The following is a 22,231-nucleotide window of genomic DNA, read 5'->3' on the forward strand; positions in this document are numbered from 1 at the left end:
TATTAGTCCCTAAAAGGACTAAAATGGGTCCATTTTGAATTTCTTAAGGACTACGATGGGCCTTTTTATTTGCTAGGGACTAAAGCGGATATCGTGAAATTTGCTGAGGACCAAAAATGGTATTTACTCTTTTTTTTTAAACATGAAATTAAACGAATTTTATCGTGTGAAATTTTTACTTGACATATAATCCACTCCCAAATCTTTTACTTTCCAACTATCTATGATATTATTATGGTTGTTGAATGTTGATTGCTACAATATAATGTTAATAATGTTGGTATGGCTAATACGTATGTTGATGAAAGTTTTGTTGTCGGGGTCAGCAGAAAGGTAATTGGGTCCTGCTCTCAGGTGAGCGGACGGGGTTCGGAGTAGCCACGTCCCTAGGCCCGCAGAGGCTAGGTACTGTTGTAGACTTATGATCTATTGCAATTTTTTATTTTCTTAGTAGTTTGAGCTTGGGCCCCTAAATAATTGTTGTTAGAATTTTTCTAATCTTATTTATATTCTTTTTGTAAATCAAGTGACTTATAGCGAGTGACAGTGAAGTGACTATAGTACAGATAAGCTGAACGTAATCTATATTAGATAAATCAGGATAAATTACCGTATTAATCTCTCTTCTCTATTCTTTTTCTGTTTTGTCAATTTTATGTGACCGTGGATTTCCAACCAATATAACATTTAACGAAAGCATGTGCGGTTAACGGCAACTTTGACACCTCGTGGTTGAAGGTATATCATCAGAAACGCGAAAGCACATCGTACCGATGTGATGAGGAATGAAGAACACCGCTTTGATTACCTGAGATGAAGTAGCGAGCGTGACAATTTCTCACGTTCTGTTCTCCTCCTCAAGCCTCACGATCTGCAGCAACGCACCACGAACGGTCGCAATTCCGCTCTACGGTTGATCTTCCAGGCTATGACTCAAGGGGATCAGGTGGTCGTGTGGGCAACCGTTCAGATGATGAACGTCTGCCTCTTAGGTGTGTTTCTAATGTCTGCAACCCTGGGAGGCACAAGGGAGAAAAATGTGATTATATACCCTGCCCAATCCAAAACTAACCCTAAGCTTCATGGGTTAAAATTGGACTTTGGGCTCACTCTCACTAAAGCCATTGGGCTTAAGTGAAAAGAGCATATTAAACCTAACAATCTCCCACTTGCTCTTTTGGACACAAACTTGAGTTCATAAACCCAAGACAATGTAGCCCATAAGCCATCATCATCTGATTATACAACCCATCCCTTGTCTCAAGCTAGCCTGGGATCTACCATCTGTCACTCATCAAGGCTCCTGATAATTTTTGAAAGATTATCTAATTCAACGCTACTCCACTAAAAGCCCAAACGTGAACTCCAAGATTAATGACCTTTATAACATGAATATGCATCGCCCCTTTGTAGAATGTCTATAATTGATTGACAAGTTTTCTGTAACTCAATCAATTATTTATTCCCTTGACTATGATAGTTTCTCTATTGGATTACATGCACTGGCCAGTGTCTTTAATATCCAAGTACCGAATCATATCAAGGGGACATATCCTACAAATTCCATGTTTATCTCATAAATACCAATGATCAAATAATCTGACTCCCAAAATACCGAGTTATTGGCCGTCAATAGATCGAACATCACCCGTTGGTAAATCAAAGAATGAAAACTATTTGATTACCTATTTATAATAAACTCAGGATTAAGAGCAATCACAAAACTATAGTTAACTGGAGATTTGATACCTTATGACAGAAAAACAACCTTAATCAAATCTCTCCTTGATCCTTTCAATGTGAATGTTAATTCACACAAATATTTTACAATGATTCGGACAAAACCATTTCATAAAATATTGCAGCCTAAATAAAGTGCCCAACTTTATTTAACGGCTGTGATTCCATTCATCAATTGTGAAAACCTATGATCATGTCCTCCATGAACGTATCCATATGATCATATACTCCACAATTTGATCCGGACCTTTATGTTTGTAAATAGTGCGCAAATAAATAAATAAAACCTTGTTTATGAAATTCAGAAAATTATTTTATTGTTTTATCGTCTTACTACAAGAGCACAATGAAACCAATAACTCACACTTGCTTAATGCAAGTCTGGGATCCTCCTAAGACCCAAAGAAGTAACATGCCTCTCGAACACAAGTTCAGGCAAACTCTTAGTAACTGGGTCTGCAAGATCTACCTCTAATGCTATCTGAGTTTAGTGAAAAACTCATAGCTCGAGGTTGATTTTCTTGAGTCAATATCCACTTGAAATAACTGAATTTTTAAAAACTCAGCTTTTCAAGACTCCCGCTAGAATATACCAGCATATAATCTCTCGTTCTCCAAAGATACTTGAGTACATGCTTAACAATAATCTAGTATTCCTCTAGGTTCAAAATGGTACTATCTCACTACTCCCACTGCGTGACAGATGTCTGGTTTAACGCCCAACATGATATGCATGAGTCTACCTTTGCCAAAGCATAAGATATCCTGCTCATGCATTCTTCCTTCTTAGAAGTCTTTGGTTACTCCTTAGGAAGATGAATTCTACATCTGAGAATTATAATTCTTCACTTAGAATTCTCATGTTGAATTTTGGCAAGAGTTTTGTCAATGTAAGTAGCCTGAGGTGATGCCAACAACTTATTCTTCCGGCCTCATATGAGTTTTATACCAAGAATATAATTGGCTTCCCCAGTACTTCCATACCAAAACACTAACTTAGCCAACTTTTTATGCTTGATATTACCTCCACATTGTTTCCAATAAGGAGCATATCATCTACATAAAGTACCAGAAAAACTACTGTCTTACGTTGGATCCTTTACATACAAATACACATCATTCATCAAGGTTCTCTCAAAATCAAAATTTTGATAACCTGATCAAAACTGATGTTCCAAGACCTGGATGCTTGCTTAAGTCTATGAAATAGACTTTCACAACTTGCATACCATGTGTTTCTACCCATTTGCTATATACCCTTTTGGTTGTTGTATGTAGATATCCTGACATCCAACTCCCAAAATGAAATCTCATAATTGAGACTTATAGCAACTAAGAGAATCTGGATAGACTCAAGCATGGCGTCTGACAAAAATTGCCTCCAAGCTAGCTTTGAAGGTTTTCACCTTCCTGTCCATCCTCTCTTTGCCTTTTATGTCCACATGCACCTTGTGGGTTTTACCCCTCTTGGTGTTTTTACTAGACCGAACCTCATTGTTCATAGCTTGAGCAACACTTGATCAACAACATCTTCTAGTGCATTATCGTAACTAGTAGGATCAATGTCACTCAACAAGAGACAACTTGTGTATTTATAGGTAAAACGAAGAGTGGGTCAAATGATGGATCTTCAATTTCTTGAGGATCTGTTTATCCTTGATATTGTTCCTTTACATGTGATACTAATATTTCTACTAGTTTCACTTATATATTATCATGTTGAATTCCCAATCATGGTTATCTTGTTTGTTCACTTAGAGTTATATCTATCCCCTCTTGAACAATCAAGAGAACAGTGGATGAAGCTTCTAGAGATTCTGGAAATTCTTGATCTGAGATAAATCTCATCAAGAATAACCTAACTTGAGAGCTTATAATTTCTTATATAGTCCTCCTTTAAGAAAATCATGTGAGTGCTCACTTAGATTATCTTGTCCTTAAGACTAAATAAGAAATCATCCCTAGTTCTCTTAGGGTAGCCAAAAGATATGCACTCTTCCATACAAGATCCCGTCTCATTTGACTGCGTTGTAGGACGTGTGTCGTAGCACCCTAAATCCGAATATGGTTTGATCTGGACGTGCACCATTTCCATAATTCTTTAGGTATCTTTACAACAAACTTTGACGAAACCAAGTTAAGAAGGTACATTTCCTTCTCTTAGGCATCTCCCTTGAACAACATTGACAAAAATGAATAACTGAACATGATCTTCACCAAGTCTAGAAATGTTTGATTTTTGCATACTGCAACTTCATTCAACTAACGCGTTCTTAGAGTTGACAGTTACGAAAACTATCCCCTCTTAAATCAGGTAAGACCTGAACTTACCAGACAGGTAGCCAACACTTTCGTCAGACCAAAGTGTTTTGATTTGAACACCTACATGCTTTTCTGCCTCAGACTTAAACCTCTTGGAAATTTCCAAAAGCTTTAGACTTATGGCGCACTTGGTTCATCTGTCCAAATCCAGAGTAAACATTCATATAACGAAGTACTCATCACCTCTTCTGATCTGAACGCTAATTAGTCCACATACATTAGTATGTACCAGTTCCAGTTGAATAGTTGCGCAAACCTTTTTGGCCCTTGTAGGATTGCTTGGCCATTTTACCTTTCAAATAGGACTAACATGTAGCTGTTAGTTAAAAGATTCTTGAACTTTCAGTCTCTCTTTTAACTAAAACATGTTTCCTACTTGAGATAATGTGACTCAATCACAAAGGCTAAAGTTATGTTTCATTTGAAACTTTTATTTCTTTGGTGAAAATCATTGTTCATCATCTTTTCCATTCAACACAAAAAATTTAGGGGGGGTATAGGACAAAGGTAATATAGACTATTTAAACAATGTACCAGAACAAACAAGACGAAGATGAGCTTCGAAATGTAACTGAGGAATCAATTGCATTGTCAACCCATATTTTAACCAAAACAACTAACAAAAATTGAATTCCTCTTGAAACCTGGAACAAATAAACAGTCATCCAAAACCATAGTCTTATAAATAACTTGTCCTACTGCAAATGCAGACACAAGTTCCCATTTTCAAGCTTAAAATATCTTTGTCCACTGCTGACAGGCATGCCATGTTTGAACTACTACAAAGAGTAACAAACATAATCAGTGATTCCTGAATCAATAATTCATTCACTGATCAGGCCTTGATATGCCCATGTCTGGTTCATTTCATCACCTCTGGGCAATTTTTCTTTCAGTATCCCTTCAGTCTGCACTTGAAGAACTTGCCTTGCGGCTTCTTCATAGCAACTGGTTTGACAACTGATAACCAAGTCATTTTGTTCTTGTTACCACCCTTGGGTTTCCCTTTGGATTTAACAAGACTTTTAGCAAAACCTGCACCGACTGCATTCTGTCTAGCAGAGCTGCTAGACGCAGCAAACATATCATTAAGAGTCTGAAGCATTTCTACTATACTCTTAATCATGTACAGCTTCTGCAAGTATTTGGAAAGGCTGACAATAATATAGCAGCGAACTACCATATCTGCCATTTCCTAATCTGAGAAATGCATCTTAGTTTCCTTAGACGCATCCTCTGCAAGTTGTTATGGCCCTCGCATTGTCAGGACAAATTTTAGCTTCCATGTTTTAGAACAATATCAAAAATTTGCTTTTCACTTATTCATAGTTGGTACCATCTAGAGGTTTTCGACTCAAAATCATTTCTAAGATATTTTCTGAAAAACATATAAAGCACACAATTACAAACAAATAATGCAATAAACAAACGAAGTGCAAGTAGATTCTCATAACTACTCTTGTTTATTGTTAACAATCCTTCAGTTTATCTTTACAAGGCTTACGATGGGCAAGTCACTTGTAAAAACCAAAATTATTATTTGGGCCTTCAGTGCCATTGCCAGAGCCTCGATGGGAGGGTTAACAATTTTACCAAAGTTGAATGTAATTAACCATTGTTTAATTTCAAAATTATCCTTAGTGTCTAAGCATTGCCGACGATGGGTCGTCCAATACTTTACTAAAATTTTGAAATTATTAAGATTTAATCTAGTGAAATCTGATTATCCTTATCCGATGGGGCTTCAGCGATAACCATTTCACTAATAAACCCACAAATGGAGCCCGCAGGTTTTAAAATTAATTAATTTTTAAAACCTTCACCCATTCAACATTTTTGTTTGAGAATTTTTATAAGCCCTGTCGAATTCATTGTTTAATTTCAAAATTATCTTTAATAACTTAGTATTATCGACGATGGGTCGTACAATACTTTATTAAAATTTTGAAATTATCAAGGCCCAATAAAATCCAATCATGCTAATCCGTTGGGGCCTCACATGATTATTTTATTGATAGGCCCACAATGCGCCTAAAGGTTAAATTAATTTCTTAATTTAAATCTCCTCCCATAATTATTTAGGTCCAATCTAATAAAATCCAATAATGCTTATTCGATGAGACTTCACATGATTATTTTATTAATGGTCTTTATAATGCGCTTGAAGGTTAAATTAATTTCTTAATTTAAATCTCCTTCCATTCAACATAAACAATATTTTCCAATTTCCAAGAATTATTTAATTGAGAGTATCCTTTGTTTGATTTCAAAAACTATGTAAGCAAAAGCGCCGATGAACGTGCATCACTTAGCTTATCTGAATTTTGAAATCATTAAGGTCCTAAAATCCGGTCATGATAGGCAGCGTGTGCTTCACACAATCATGATACATGATTGTGGTATGCAGCGTGTGTTTAACACATGACCATTTTAGTAGACCCACAAATTACTCGCAAAATAAAAGAATTCTCTTAGGAAATTTTCTTACTAATTTGGCTTGATTTTAAAACTCCAAAAATAATCAATTTGATTATTCTAGATTTCACCAAAATCATAATAATTAATTAATTTTCGAAATTAATATAACCATTAATCTAGATTTTGTTTCTAAAATCATAATAATCATACTTTTATTTTACCGAAATATTTAAAATAAAAAAACTACGCACATAAACTATCACAATAGTCAGTAATGACATAATAGTAAATATTCACGTATGACATGTGATCATGCAACAATATGGCACCTTCCTATCCTATATGACATGTTATCGCAAATATCATGTTAATCGCACATATAATTTATATCATTCAATAAAAGCATTAAATAATAAATCCTAATTACTTTAATCCATGGTCTTCCTATTTTAAAGAAAATAAAATAAAATAAAATAATACAACTTTGGAATTTGACTTTCGCCTAGCCCATAGTATTTGTCTCAAGCCCCTTTAGGGTTTCCATGGGCCCAAAAGCCCAAAGGCCCAATCCTTTGGCGAGAAACACTAGGACGCGAAAGAGGAACCCCAGCCGTCAGGTCTGCCGCGCCGTCACCTGAAGTCAAATCAGGCCCAAACTCCAGGGGAAGGACCACCACATAGAGACGAGTGCACCGCCGCCGGAACCACCCAAAAATGTGGCCGGACGCTCCCTCACTCTCCCATTCTTTGTCGGAGAGTGGCGGCCACTCTCAGCCTCTTGTGGAGGCGCTTGGAGGAGCGTTAAGGCTCCGATGGCGGCGATCCACCCACCGTTGCGTTCTTCTTTCTGTCCTCTTTCCAACCATATATAGATCACCCCATTCTGAGATCGAGAAGTCCTCGAAAAGTCTCCGACAATGCTGACTGCGCATCTTCCTCGCGGTTTCTCGATCTTGAATTTTTACAAAATATCGAAAAATACACAAGAATTCTGAAAAATTAAAAAAAACTGCAAGGAGGAAACCTAATCATGGGATTAGCCTCCTTGTTACAAATCGATAAATACACGAAAGACCCTAACCATGAATTAAAGCATTTTTACCGATTAAAATCTAAACTTTTATAAAAATGAACTATAAAGAATTAAAACATGAGTTTCAATAACAGATACAGAATAAAGGTGCCATATTTTCAAAATCACAAAAATAAATCATCAGAAACGCGGAAGCTCATTGTACCGATGTGATGAGGAATGAAGAACACCGCTTTGATTACCTGAGATGAAGCAGCGAGCGTGACAATTTCTCACGTTCTGTTTTCCTCCTCAAGCCTCACGATCTGCAGCAACGCACCACGAACGGTCGCAATTCCGCTCTACGGTTGATCTTCCAGTCTATGACTCAAGGGGATCAGGTGGTCGTGTGGGCAACCGTTCAAATGATGAACGTCTGCCTCTTAGGTGGTGTGTTTCTGATGTCTGTAACCCTATGAGGCACAAGGGAGAAAAGTGTGATTATATACCCTGCCCAATCTTAAACTAACCCTAAGTTCATGGGTTAAAATCGGACTTTGGACTCACTCTCACTAAAATTATTGAACTTAAGTGAAAAGAGCATATTAAACCCATAAGTGATTTGTCTGCACTTTCTTTCTAAATAATAGAATTATGTCGTCTATGCCTTTGCCTAATATGCTAAATGCCACTTTGCTGTTAGAATGCCAAACAAAAAGCATCCATGTTCCATGACATGATGCTTAAGCTATGAGCCTACGAGGCTATTGGCTGACTACTATCGTGGCAACAATACTAAACGACAAATACAGCGAACTCGTAGTTCAGGGGAAAAAAAGTTGAATTCGTATTATTTATGCCCATTTTAACGAACGAAAATGATTGCCTGTTATTTTTTCTGTAAATGAATCTAGTGCGCGCGAGTTCTTACCTGTTATCTTTTTTCTATATTATTCAAAGCTATCACTTCTATTATATTGATCACTATTTTTTTTCGCTCTCACTTTAATTATTTTTAAACACAATTAGATAATTAATTATTATGTGTATCTCATGTGATTACAATTAACATTTTATAAAGTCATCACTTGATACATAATAAATTTAATTATAAATAATTAAAAGGACAATTTTATAATACCCTAATATTTAAATCATTTATACTCTCCAGTTAACTTTAAATAATGGATATGAATATTATGTTTACTTTTTTTGATTTCTACTCTATCTATTCATCTCCAACACCGGTAGATTAAAATTTCAACTAACTTTTATTATTTTTCTCCTCTTAAGATTCTGATCTAACGATGTTGAAAATGAATAACTAGACTGCTAGAGTACACATAAAAAAAATAGGTATAATATCTTATGCCTTACATTATTATTTAAAGTTAATAGAGGAGTATAAATGCTTTAAACATTAGAGGTATTTATAAAAAAATTCCCATAATTAAAATCAAATGAATAATTTAAAAAGCATGTGAAATTATTTCAGATTACTTAAAATTGACATGCACATAACATAATCACTTCATAATTTGATAATCACATTAATTAATTGATACATATACGAATTGTGTTAATCAAGATTGTTATAAACAATAAATAGTGTTAGGTGACTAAAACCTATTATCATAAATCTTTTTAGAAAGAAAAAAAAAACATGAATATAATAGTGTTACGTGACATGAAAGTTGAAACCTACTATCATAAAAGTGGTGGTAACAAATAGTAAGAAAAGAAAAAGTTGTAAATATAACCTTTTTAATTTTTTTCCAAAATAATAATAATTGAGATGGTAACACGTAACACGATATTTGAAAATAAAATTTATTTTATATAATATATTAGATTATCCTCTTTCTCGCTATTTTTTTTTACTCTCACCTTTCATCTCATTTTCTATTTATTTAGTTTTCCTTGTGATAATAATGCCAGAAAGAAATCAAGGAAAGAGTTTAGACTGAAACTATTCATTGCGATGAAAAACTGTTTAAATCTTAGAAAAAGTTAAAAATCCCCTGTGATTTGATTTAAAATAATTTTACCTTTTATATTTTTTTTTATCATTTATATTTTTTGTGATTTTTTGTATCCAAATCCATTTTTCATGTTGTTAAATTTTGAAGTAATTTGTCTTTTTTGTCCTAGTAAACAAGTAAAAAACATAAGGGAGGTAAATAATTAAGAAAAGTAAGCACAACGCCAAGTGATAAAATAATAAATCATTTTACAACAATTTAAAAAAAAATTAATGCGAGAAATAATATGGAATTGAACAAACTAATAATATATACGGACATTACAAATAAATAATGTTATGTTCAATATCCACAAGAATTTATTGTCAAAGAAAAATGTTTTAATACTACGTTAAAATATGAGATGAACATTATTATATTTTGAGGCTCTATTACAATATACTTAAATTAGGATTACATAGTGGGCTCTGGCCCTTTAATTTACCAAAAAAAATAAATTAGGATTAGATAGTATATATTTTTTTAATTTTTTTGAGAAATTGCATGAATTTTGAATTTAATACAACTTTGGAGGAACTGATCCTGACAAATGACGCACTAGTCCTGCCTGTTGTGCGTTAACGAAATTAAAAAACATGATTTATTCATAAAATATTTTCACTCTGTTACATTGACAATTTTTTGCCATATATATATGAGATAAGTTATTCTACCTACTCCTTTTTTACCTACTCCTTTCATCACCGTAAGATTATAATCTCATCCAAGGGTGACGATTTACTGTATAAAATAAACTATTTTACTCCTTTCTCCCTCTTATTGCCTCTCACTATTTCTCTCTCTTGTCCTTTCTCTCTCTTTAATGGTGCTTCAACATAAAAAAAAATGTAAGCTTTTTTTCTCAATTAATCCAATCCAACCATTGTTATGAACATTTATATAAAAAACAAATTGAAAAAGGTGTTAAGAAGAAACAAACCCAAATGCCCTATGATATGGGATCAGGTATGCCTTGTTATTGGGCGTAACATAGAGAGAAAAAGATCTTTTCTCCACTTGAAGGTGGAAAACAAGATAAGAAGAAGAAGATAAGTTAATTTGATTTCAAATTTCAATAACAAAATAAGAACGTTACTGTAATCGTGGATTAATTCAAAGGAAGGGATTCTTCGTGGTTTTCATTTTTTTTGTATTTTTGCCATGATCCATTATATCATATTCAAGGAATTTTGAAAATTATATTCATCCAACAAAATTATCATGCCATTAATCATTGATTGAATTTATATTCAAATATAAATTCAGGTTGTAAATCACGCAAATTGATAAATAGAAACGGGAGGAGAGAATAAGAGTGTGAGAGGTAGTAAGAAGAAAGAGAAAAATAATTTATTTTATTACGCAAATCCCCATCATTGGATGAGATTGTAATCTAACGGTGTTAAGAGAGGTACGCAAAGATAAGCAAAATAATAGTCGGGGAAAATAATATATATATATATATATATATATATATATATATGAAGGTTATGGCTATTTGACCCTTTTGTCCCTTATTAATTAATTAATAATTATTTTGTCCCTTATTCAGAACTATCTACCAATATGCCCCTTTTTAATCGATTAAATGGTCAAAACTGAAAAAAAAGAGTTGACTTGAAGATTTAATCGATTAAATCTTCAAGTTAATCAAATAAATCTCCCTCTTAATTGATTTAATCGATTAAAACTTATATATAATCGATTAAATATCGCAAATGAGCGTGAAATCATTGATACCAACTCGTAAAATGGCAACTCTTAATAAAACGCAATCAGCTCTTATTAAATATAAAACACAATCAACTCCTATTATTAAATACAAAATGCAATCAGCTCCTATTAAACTCAAGATTCGCAATCAACTCCTTTTAAATACAAAACGCAATCATCTCCTATTAAATACAAAATGCAATCAGCTTCTATTAAATATAAAATGCAATCAGCTCCTATCAAATCGCAACAGGCAACAAAGGTCAAATCTTTTCCATAAACAAAAAGGAGTTGATTGCGAATCTTGAATTTAATGTAATAATTAACAGAATCTTCAATCAATTTTCCGTGTATTGAATATTATTTGAATTTTGAATTTAATGTAATAGGAGCTGATTGCGTTTTGTATTTATTTTAATTTTAATAGGCCCCTATATAACATTAATTCACATGATACTATATAATGAGAGCACATGTATGTAACAGATTGCCAGTTTCACGGTTTTGAATCCGGAAAAGCCCCTGTGGGGATAGGAATGCTAATTATCGAAAACCAGATAGAGGGGTAAAATTGTAATATGAAGTTGTTGCCGATCATTGATCAAAACACCGGACTCCTCGACCTCCATGGTTTCGTTTTCGTACGAATTTCGAGCTCCAACTCAGCGAGCGTCAGGCAACTCAACTCTTCCTAACCGTAACATCCACACCCCTCGATTCTCGCAATCTGCAAAAATTCCAATAACACTCTCTCATTATTGCAAGATTCAAGGTCTTCTTCAATTTTCAATTTTGCCCTATTTTGATTCAACTTCTAGGGTTTTGTTTTTATTTGCAATTTTTTATGCTTTTACTGGGTCATGTCATGAAGGTAGTTCGTTATTTCCCTTTTGTCCTTTTATTTTTTTTCAAACTCTAGGGTTTCATCCTCTCTCTTTTTTTTAAAAAAAGAAAAGAAAAGAAATTGTGCTTTCGTGCAAAATTGAGATGGAGGAAATAGGGTAGAAGGTGTATCTGCTTGCATGGACTTACTACAGCATAGGCAACACTAGTTTATTCGTTGATAGATACGCATTTATTTTCTATCCCTTTAAATCAGAAATTTCACTGAGGATAATAATATACCAAATATATATATATATATATATTAATTATATTTTGTTATATCATATAATAAAAGTGATTCTTCAAGTTCAGACTGCATAGTAATTTTTAATGCGCCGTCATTGCCTAATATGTTAGTAGATAGTGCATTGAACTGAGGAAGTAAAGTTAAGAGCTATAAAAGACGGGTAAGAGTGTTGGAAGGAAAAATGGTAAACAACAGTGTGCATTTGATGTTTACTGTTTGGCACATTCGGAAATGTTGACTTTTTGACTGATGTAGAATTGGAAAAATTCATACACATGGTTTTATGGTTCACGTTTTTCCATTTGCATGGTTGTGCCTGTTAACATCAAGTTTTTTTCATTCAATAATCTGAAGTTTCAAAACATACCTGCATTTAAATGCAAAATCAGTGTCTGATGGCAGATAGTTGCTATTAAGACTAAAGGTAAAGTATATTACATCTTAACATCATTTTACCTGAATTTTTTTACCTGCCATAAATCTTTCTTCATTCAACTGCAACTGTGATAGTTAAAGTCATATAGAAGAAGGTTGATGTGCTATGAGGACTTGTCTTCAGTCTTGTGTGTATACGTTGGTAAACTGAGATTCTGTTCTGGAGATTAGTTTTGAAATTTATTTTTTTTGGTTGAGGTGGTATACTACATGGAGAGATGATAAATTAGTGATATAAGAATGAGGATCTAGTCCTGTATAAAGCAGAATGGGTGTTATTTACATGCTGGTACTGATAGTGTTATTTACTTTTATAAATTTTGACATTTATGGGGGCTTGGTTTCATCATCTCTGGAAATAATTAGTATATATGTTGAATACATTAGACCCTTTTTACTATAGAACATTGGGGTTCGGAATTGGAGAATGATATAACCTGTACCATTCAGATAAGCTCTATATGCTGTGTTACAAATCCCTTAGCCTTTAATAAATTTGACAGATTTTTTTCTTTCTCATGAATTTTTGGTGCTTTTGAGCTTGAGTCCTCATTTGCATTCCCAAGCCACACCTTTGGTGTGCACATAAAAATCTCCATATCTCAGCCAATAGAGTTTGATTTTTCTCTGTGATTATTTTGATCCTTTCAGGTGCTTTGTCCAATTGTTCTCTTGTAATTTAGATTTGCCCTTTATGTGCTATAGTGTTGCATCTTTGTCATGCACCACTCTCTGTTCTGTATTTTTGACTCAAAGTATCTGTGGGAACTAGTGCAATGGCAACATCTAGCAAGTTTGGTCCATCTTCCAGTAGCCCAGATAGACCATTGTACACTGGGCAGCGTGGATCCCACATAGCTGCTTCATTAGATAGATCAGGTAGCTTTCGGGAAAGCATGGAAAATCCAATTCTGTCTTCTCTTCCCAACATGTCGAGAAGCAGTTCTCCAGCAACACATGGGGATGTGGAGAGATTCTTCAATGAATCACATTTTGATCCAAAGTTGGTAGCATCAGAGCTTAAGTCTAATCGTCAAATGGATTATAAGCGACATTTTAATGCTGCCCTTGGAATTTCACCTGATGAATCTCCATCTAGTTCTTCAAAAGGCAAGCTACTACCATCCCCATTACCAGAAGACATCAGACGACTCAAGGATAGTTTGTCTGCAAGCGGTGTGAAGGCGAGGTAGTTCTTTGTAGGTTTTGTTACTTGTATTGAAGTTAGATGGGTAATTAAGCTATAACATCGCATAACATGTATTATTCAACAGGGAACGTTCGAAATTGTTCGGTGAGACTTTATCTACATTTCACAAATTTTTCCCAGCTATAACTACAAAGAAGAGATCTCGAGCTGAAGGCTATTCTAATGACCGTTCTAGTGTCATGTTAAGTGATCGGTCGGTCTTGGGGCCAAGTACAGGTAAGGTTGGAGTTCAAGGTCATCCTGTCACTGGTGCTTTTGAGCATGAGCAGCAAAAGTCAGAAGAACGGACCAAAAATCTTGTTCCAAACAAGCGCACTCGAACTTCAATGGTTGATGGAAGGGTATGTGTCTTTGATTTTTTCCCATGCTTGTTTGCTAGCATTAACACTACACGATTTCACTCTTCTTTTAATGCCTCCTATTGTTGCTTATTCTGTTTCTTACAGTTTTAAAGTAAATACTTATTGGTTATAAATAATATAAATACACTTGTAGTATATCTTACAACACTTCTTCTCCATATCTCTGTTTTACATGGAAACCTACTTTAGTTAAATTCTGCCTTTACAAAAGTTGCCTGCTAGAACATTTCCCCATCGGTGTTCTAGTTAAATTCTATTTTATAAACAAAATTTATATGTTGATTTATTTTGTACATTTTGTGTTCCACTCTTAAGCTTGTGTATAGGTGTTTCATGATCTTAAGTTAGATTATGACTTTCTCATTGCTCCTCTGAAAGTGTTGATTGGTGAAATATACAATATTCTGCTTTTTCAGTTTTTCTGTTTTAATAAGGCAGTGTGTGTTTATATGGAGAGTCAGCTTCCAGATTAACATGGCATACTTTAAAATCTGTTGAGTAAAACTGACTTGGATTTTGATAAATTCTAGATGGATGTACGGACTAATTCCCTTGTCAGGCCATCGGGTACAGTTGATAGAGATAAGGATAAACTACGGATTGCCAATAGCGGTACACTTCAGAGCGAGGAACGAACCTTAACTATTGAAGGCGATGGTTGGGAAAAGTCCAAAATGAAGAAGAAGCGTTCCTGCATCAAACAAGATGGTTCTCCAAGTACAACATTGACTAAACCTGTTAACGCCTTCCAGGAAACTAAACAGGGAATTCAACAAAGACTTGTTACTGATTCTCGGTCAAAATTGAGCAATGATTCTTTCAGGTATGAATATGTTTAGTAATTGGTGCTATTTCCGTATCATATTCAATTTTCAATAAAATAGTTTTGTTTTTTATATTAAAATAATATATTAATTGAAAGATAGGAGAAAATATACATCTTGTGGGATGATTGAGGATAAGAATGTCATTCTTAAAAGAAAAAAGAAAAAATATGTCTAAACAAAGACAGTTAGGCTCTTCAATCTCTTCTCATCTCAATAATAGGAATTCCTTTGAAATCGCTATAAATATAATATTTTCATGTATCTTTGAATAGGACGGGAGTTTCTAATGGTATCGTTGGAGCTGGAAAATCAGATGGTATCTCTCAACAGACTGGATTGAGCATACATGCCTCTACCCTTAGAAAGGACCAAGATAATAATTCCATTGTCAATGATAGGCGGGGACGTCCTGTTAGTTCGGACAAGTATAGGGCGAACTTCAGAGCTGTTAACAAGTAAGCACAAACTGTGTATCCCATTTCTTCTTTATATGATTTTGTGTTTTTGGGAAAAAGAATTGTCCTTGGCTACATTTTTCTCCATGTTGATTTTTTCTTATTTTCTTCTTGTTTTGGTGGGGTTGTTCAATTGTTCCATTTCCATGTCCTATGGAGCCTTTGTAAGGAGTGTTCAAATACATTTGTGATATGTATTCTATAATTGATTCATTCTCTATGTTTTGTTCTATGCCCAGGGCAACTGTTCGTGATGAAAATAATTCAGCTAGCCCTAACTCAGGTACAAAAATGAATACCTCTATTCGGGCTCCTCGATCAGGTTCTGGAGTTGCCCCCAAGTTGTCACCAGTTGTCCATAGAGCAGCTGTTCCTAATGATTGGGAGCTGTCTCATTGTGCCACAAAGCCCCCTGCTGGTGTTGGTACCAACAACCGTAAACGTGTGGCATCAGCACGATCATCTTCCCCACCTGTTGTCCACTGGCAGAGGCCGCAAAAGAGCTCTCGCACTGCCAGAAGAACAAATTTCATGCCCATTATTTCAAATAATGATGATGCCCCTGCTTTGGATTCTGCCTCTGATGTGGCTGGTAATGATGTCGGGTTAGGATTTGCCAGACGCTTGGCTGGCGGTTCTCAGCAAATTAAGTTAAAAGGTGATCCTTCATCTTCAGCTGCCTTATCTGAAAGTGAAGAGTCAGGGGTGGCTGAGGTTAAACCAAAAGAAAAGGGCAGGAAATCAGAAGAGATAGATCTGAAAGCTGGACAAAATGTTCAAAAGATGTCTAACCTGGTATTGCCAACAAGAAAGAATAAGCTTGTTTCTGGGGAAGAACATGGAGATGGTGTTAGGAGGCAAGGGAGGACAGGACGTGGTTTTACTGCCACAAGGTCACTGGTGCCAATGACATCTGAGAAGCTTGGAAATATAGGAACTGCAAAACAACTTAGAAGTGCAAGACTCGGATCTGATAAGAATGAAAGGTTAAAATCGTTTATCTAAGTATTTTATAATTTGTTTGACAGTTTGTTTGGGCACATGGATTAAAGTCTTGTGGTTTTGTGAAATCCTTGCAGCAAGGCAGGTCGTCCACCAACCAGGAAACTTTCTGATCGTAAGGCCTATGCACGTCAAAAACCTACTGCTATCAATGCGGCAGCAGATTTTTTTGGTACTAGTTTAAGCTTTTAGAAAACATTAATGAACTCAACTTTTGTATGCAGTACTAGTATATCATTATTCACTCTTGGTTTTTTTGGTTTAGTTGGGTCAGAAGATGGGCATGAAGAGCTATTGGCTGCTGCAAAGGGTGTTATCAACTCTGGTTTGAATCTACTAAATATTATCTATCTTTGCAGCCTAAATATTTTGGACTAGTTTTGAATTTTCTTATTACTGCAGCTCGTGCCTTTTCCAGTACATTCTGGCGGCATATGGAGCCTTTCTTCAGTTTGATATCTGAGGACGATATTACTTACTGGAAGAAAAAGGTACTGATCTTTACCTTTTTAATGATTACAAATGACAATTGTTATTGCTACTTTTTATTTTATTTTTTTAATTTTTGTGTTGGATGAGTAATCATGCTGACTCTTGACTCTCAGTCATGGTAATTCCAATTTCAGCAATGCTTTAGACCTTTGTGATGGTGTCCATAATATATTAATTCCACATAAGTTACCAGGTTAACTGTATCATGCATGATTATTAATGAGGAACACTGTGTGTTAATGTGTTATTGTCAATACTAGTAGGTTTATTTTATCTTCTTAGATCTTTTTATTAGTTTTATTGGATGCAATGATGTTTCTCGTGTGCACCACAACTATTATTGAGAATGGTTGAGCATCAAACTTGATGACGTGCCTTCTGGTTTAGACTTTTATTTGGTGTTATAGATAGCACATGAAATGCTGCACGCCTATTGACAGTTTTAGTTGGATATGACACTGATACAGATCAGTTCTGTATGCATCCGAGGTCATTTGATAACTATGGCACAATGCTGTGCTACCTCTTGTTTATGTAAACCTAAGGCAGAATCTGAAAAAGCTCATCGTAATTGACTTATGTCTGGAAAAGTGGTAGCTGTGTTTTGATTTTGCCATCTATAGTAGGATGTTTAGTTTTTGGCTGTTAGTAATTTCAAGCAACAAATTTCCTATATAATATAGCTTTGATATGACCTTTGATTGATTATTTCAGAGCTAGGATGCTATTTTTTTAACTATTAAGTGTTTATTATGTCCTGAATGGAACTATGGCCATCCTATTAATTGTTATGTTATGTATGTTTTTTACACGTGTTGTGTTTTAGTTTGATGTATAAAAAAAATCACCTTCAGTGTTTTATAAATTATATTTTTATTTTTATTGATGATTAAAGCAAAATTAAATTGGTTTAAAAAATTGGGATTTCTGAGACAATCCTAGAACATATTATTCAAACTTTTTAAATACTTCACTTGCTCTTTAGGAAAATCTTGAATCAAGCACGCTGACGCCAACTCCAATTCCTCCAAATATAGATGGTTGTGAAACCTTTGTTAATGGATATGGGTTGATTGGCTGTGAAAGGGATGTCGGATCTGAAGTGACACATTGGGTTGGTGGGACTATTGCAGAACAGTTAGAACTATCTAAGGGAGATCATAATGTGACTCCTCTCTGTCAAAGGCTTATTGCTGCTTTAATCTCAGAGGAGGATTGTAGTGGTGGAAATGAAGATTTCAAGTTTGATGCATATGATACTGAATTTGAGCCTGATGGGGAGTTGGAATCGAGCGGTTTGGATTACCGGTCACGAACTAATTTTCAATCTGCTTATAATGGTTACAGGGTTATTGGGAAGCCAGGACATGATGAAACTGAAAGTGATATAGTTGGTATTCTGCCAACTGGGTTGAATTCAAGCTTTGGTAACTCTGTAAATGGTTTTCTTCATGATAAAGCATTAATGTCTAGCTTGACATATTCAGAGTCGCGATATGATAACTTGGATATAAATGATAAGCTTCTCTTGGAGCTTCAAAGTATCGGAATTGCCCTAGAACCAGTGGTAAGCTTACTCGCCTAATCCAATGGATTTAAACTATATTGTTCTAGTTTGTTCTGTAGTTCTGTCAGAAGTCTTCTTGTTGATGTAACTAATGGATTTACTTCTAGATGTTTTGACCTTGGTTGTTAAATCTTTAGTATGTTATACTATACTTATTTTAATTTTCCTTGTTCAAGCCTGAAATGTTGCAAGCAGATGATGAAGGAATGTTGGAAGATATTACTAGGTTAGAAGAGCTTTACAGAGGACAGGTACTGACTGATGCTGAAGCCGAGTTATACTGTGCTAACTGTCAATATCTTTTTTACCCATAATTATGATTTGTTACGTAATATTTCACACATTAGTTATTTATATACTACTTTTCAAGTTTATGTAAATATATAGATCAGTTGTAGAGATTGAGATATTTGATTAATAAATTTCATTCGACATTTAATAAAGTTAATTTTTATCTTATGTAATTCACTTCATGATATTTATTTTCTTGTATATCATAGATTTCCAAGAAGAAAGGCTTGCTAGATGGATTGTTGAAATCTGCCTCAGTGGCTAAAGAACTTCAAGAAAAGTAATTGCACTGCCATTTATGCTCTGATTATTTGCTTAATTTAACCTCTTGTGCCTTCATTGTTCTGAATGGAAATGTAAACTTCTGTTTAACAGGGATTTTGAACAACGTGCTCTTGATAAACTTGTTCTGTTGACTTATGAGAAATACAGGGTAATCTTCTTGAGATACAATATTACTTTTTTTTATAGGATCCGATTTTCAGTTTTAGAATAAAATTGTTGCATGCTAATTTGGTTATGTGCCCCAAAGATCTAGAGTTGTATTACAATAGTTGTTTGATAGATGGGGATCTTTATATTACACTAATGGATGATGAATTCAGAGTGACACCCTGGTCTAGATTCTCTATTTTTTTTTTTTTTTGGGGGGGGGGGATAGAAGAGACACATCAAAGTGTACAAGGACCATGTGTTTTGCAGTGTGTGTATCCATAATGCAGCTGCTGGAGCTGGAAGGTATTTTACGCATAAAAGTAGGTGATTGTAGTGTTCCCATAAGACTTGTATCGGGTGAAGAAATCCGTACTCTACCATTTAAATTCAGACGGGATATATTTGTCTAATTCTTGGTTTTTATTAGCGAAGCAAAATTTCATGCTTTGCGTTACCTTGTTTAAAATAATCTAAATTATCTTAGAAAGAGTCAAACCTTCTGTTTACTAGTAGAGGCAATAAAAGGGTGGCCCATGCATGTAGCTCCCAAGTCCCATAATTGTGGGGTCTAGGGACGATAAGATGTATGCATTATTACCTGTGAGTGAAGAGGCTGTTTCTGTGACTAAAACCCATGACTGCCAGGTCACAAGGTAGCAACCTTGATGTTGCTGCAAGGCTCACCCTAAAAAATGCCCTGTATTTTAAAATTAGGTCATATGGCAGAATGAATTGACTAATGATTGGTTGACAGGCTTGTTGTGGTCCTAGTCCTTCGGGTGGGAAAAATTCAAGCAACAAAATGGCCAAGCTAGCCTTTATTCAAGGACTTGTTAAACGGACATTGGATCAATGCCTTCAATTTGAAGATACAGGCAAGAGCTGCTTCAGCGAGCCTTTATTCAAGGATATGTTACTTGCTGCCTCTTCCCAGCTTTCTATGGTTCGGCAATTAGATGGAATGGAGGCTAAATCCTCAAAACCATATGCTCCTTCCCTTTCCATGGACGCAAGAACAGGTGTATTCTTCTTTACTTTCTGGAATAAATGCTCTAATCTACTTTTTGTTTCTTCTATCTCAGCTGTGTTCAGCTTGACCCTTTTTGCTTACATTCTAATTTTAATTGTATGTGCCATCTTCTGTGTCTGATCTGTTATGTCAAATCATATTGTTTTTCCTTTTGCTCCTTTCAGCAGAAGCCAGATTTTGATATTTTGATTTATCTGTCTGTCTTTCTGCAGCTTCCGTGGGTTCACAACAGAGCCCATCACAATTTATTCAGAATATGGATAATAATGATCTCAATTCATCAGATATGCTTCCTGCTTTAAATCATTCATCTGAACAAAATAGTGGGAAGGGAGATCTCTGGTCGAACAGGGTGAAGAAGAGGAAATTGTCCCTTGATGACGTTGGTGGTACTCCAGGTACTTCAAGTGCTTGTGGCATTGGAAGTTCTCTAACAAGTAGTGCAAAAGGAAAGAGAAGTGAGAGGGACAGAGATGGAAAGGGGCACAGCAGAGAGGTTCTATCCAGAAATGGAACTACCAAAATTGGTAGGCCAGCATCATCCAGCGCTAGGGGAGAAAGAAAATCCAAAACAAAGCCTAAGCAGAAAGCAACTCACCATTCTGTTTCTGTAAATGGCCTCCTTGGTAAGCTATCAGAGCAACCAAAACCAGCGTTGCCTTCTGTTTCAAAGTCTAATGAAATGTATACTAATAGCAATGCCAAGGAAAAGGATGAGTTTGGCTTGGGTGGATTGGATGACCATGAGCCTATTGATTTGTCCAACCTGCAGCTACCTGGAATGGACGTACTTGGTGTTCCTGATGATCTTACTGACCAAGGTCAGGATATTGGTTCATGGTTGGATATTGAAGACGATGGACTACAAGATAATGACTTTATGGGCCTTGAAATTCCCATGGATGACCTTTCAGACTTGAATATGATGGTTTAGAGCTGCTTTCTTTGTATAGTCCTGTTCATTATACCAATAACAAAGGAAACAAAGTACTTTTAAGAAATGACTAGTTACATAGGATGGTCTTATGGCTAATCCTGTCCACAATTAGGCTATATAGATTCTTTGGTAGACTATTCACTCCAAGTTGTTTTTTGAGTGACCTTTCCAGCAGTTTTGGATTTTGGTAGTGTTAAAAGTTCGTGACTTCCACTGTAAAGATCTTTTTGTTCAAGGTTCAAGTTAGTATTCCTAGTGATTATATGTTAGCAAACACCATCTTGGTCGTAGCTCTTACAAATGAAGAACAAGGCCTCCTGTACATACATTTAATATTTTTAATAAAATCAGCTTTTCATTTGCTGAAATGACACCCAGCTGGTTAGTCTTTGTTGATCTCCCTCCTCCCCCTCTCGCATGGTTTTTCTTTTGGTATTTTCTGTTTTGCAGATACATACCTCAATGTGATGTAGTGCAAGTGGTTTGCTGCTGTAGCTTCATCCAGGTGCTATGCTATACACATTATTCTAAGAGGTTTTCATGGAAAAACTGATGACTCAAGTGAATGTGATCAGATAATCCAGTTGCTGTCCTGCTTGTTACTCTGGGTATATGAAGCAGATTATTCTAAGAGGTTTTCATGGAAAAACTGATGACTCAAGTGAATGTGATCAGATAATCCAGTTGCTGTCCTGCTTGTTACTCTGGGTATATGAAGCAGATTCTGGGTATCTATTATCGCTCAGGCTATTTGATGTCAGATTTATTATCTGCAACTCTAAAGCTACTACTTCTTTATTGTTTCCTTCTTTTTTTAATTACGGTTTTGC

At 35.1% G+C, this 22,231-nt stretch overlaps 1 protein-coding gene across 2 annotated transcripts; it reads left to right on the top strand.

The window, feature by feature from the left end:
- The first annotated feature begins 11,751 nt into the window (after positions 1 to 11,751).
- Positions 11,752 to 21,747, top strand: LOC133305398 (uncharacterized). 2 transcript variants are annotated; one of them, XM_061505612.1, is made up of 15 exons: positions 11,752 to 11,998; positions 13,445 to 13,982; positions 14,068 to 14,344; positions 14,896 to 15,188; positions 15,465 to 15,647; positions 15,887 to 16,633; positions 16,727 to 16,821; positions 16,915 to 16,974; positions 17,052 to 17,140; positions 18,127 to 18,708; positions 18,885 to 18,959; positions 19,209 to 19,279; positions 19,375 to 19,432; positions 20,189 to 20,453; positions 20,677 to 21,747. In XM_061505612.1, exons 2-15 carry the CDS (start codon positions 13,570 to 13,572, stop codon positions 21,396 to 21,398), a joined length of 3,930 nt encoding a protein of 1,309 aa, XP_061361596.1. In that variant the 5' UTR covers positions 11,752 to 11,998; positions 13,445 to 13,569; the 3' UTR covers positions 21,399 to 21,747. The 2 variants fall into 2 exon arrangements, with proteins under 2 accessions (XP_061361596.1, XP_061361597.1); XM_061505613.1 differs by having other exon boundaries at positions 13,566 to 13,982.
- The last annotated feature ends 484 nt before the right edge of the window (positions 21,748 to 22,231 follow it).

The sequence above is a fragment of the Gastrolobium bilobum genome, unplaced genomic scaffold (genome assembly GCF_033153095.1).
Source record: "Gastrolobium bilobum isolate Gb01-03AN ecotype WA unplaced genomic scaffold, APGP_CSIRO_Gbil_v1 utg1221, whole genome shotgun sequence".
Lineage (NCBI taxonomy): Eukaryota > Viridiplantae > Streptophyta > Magnoliopsida > Fabales > Fabaceae > Gastrolobium > Gastrolobium bilobum.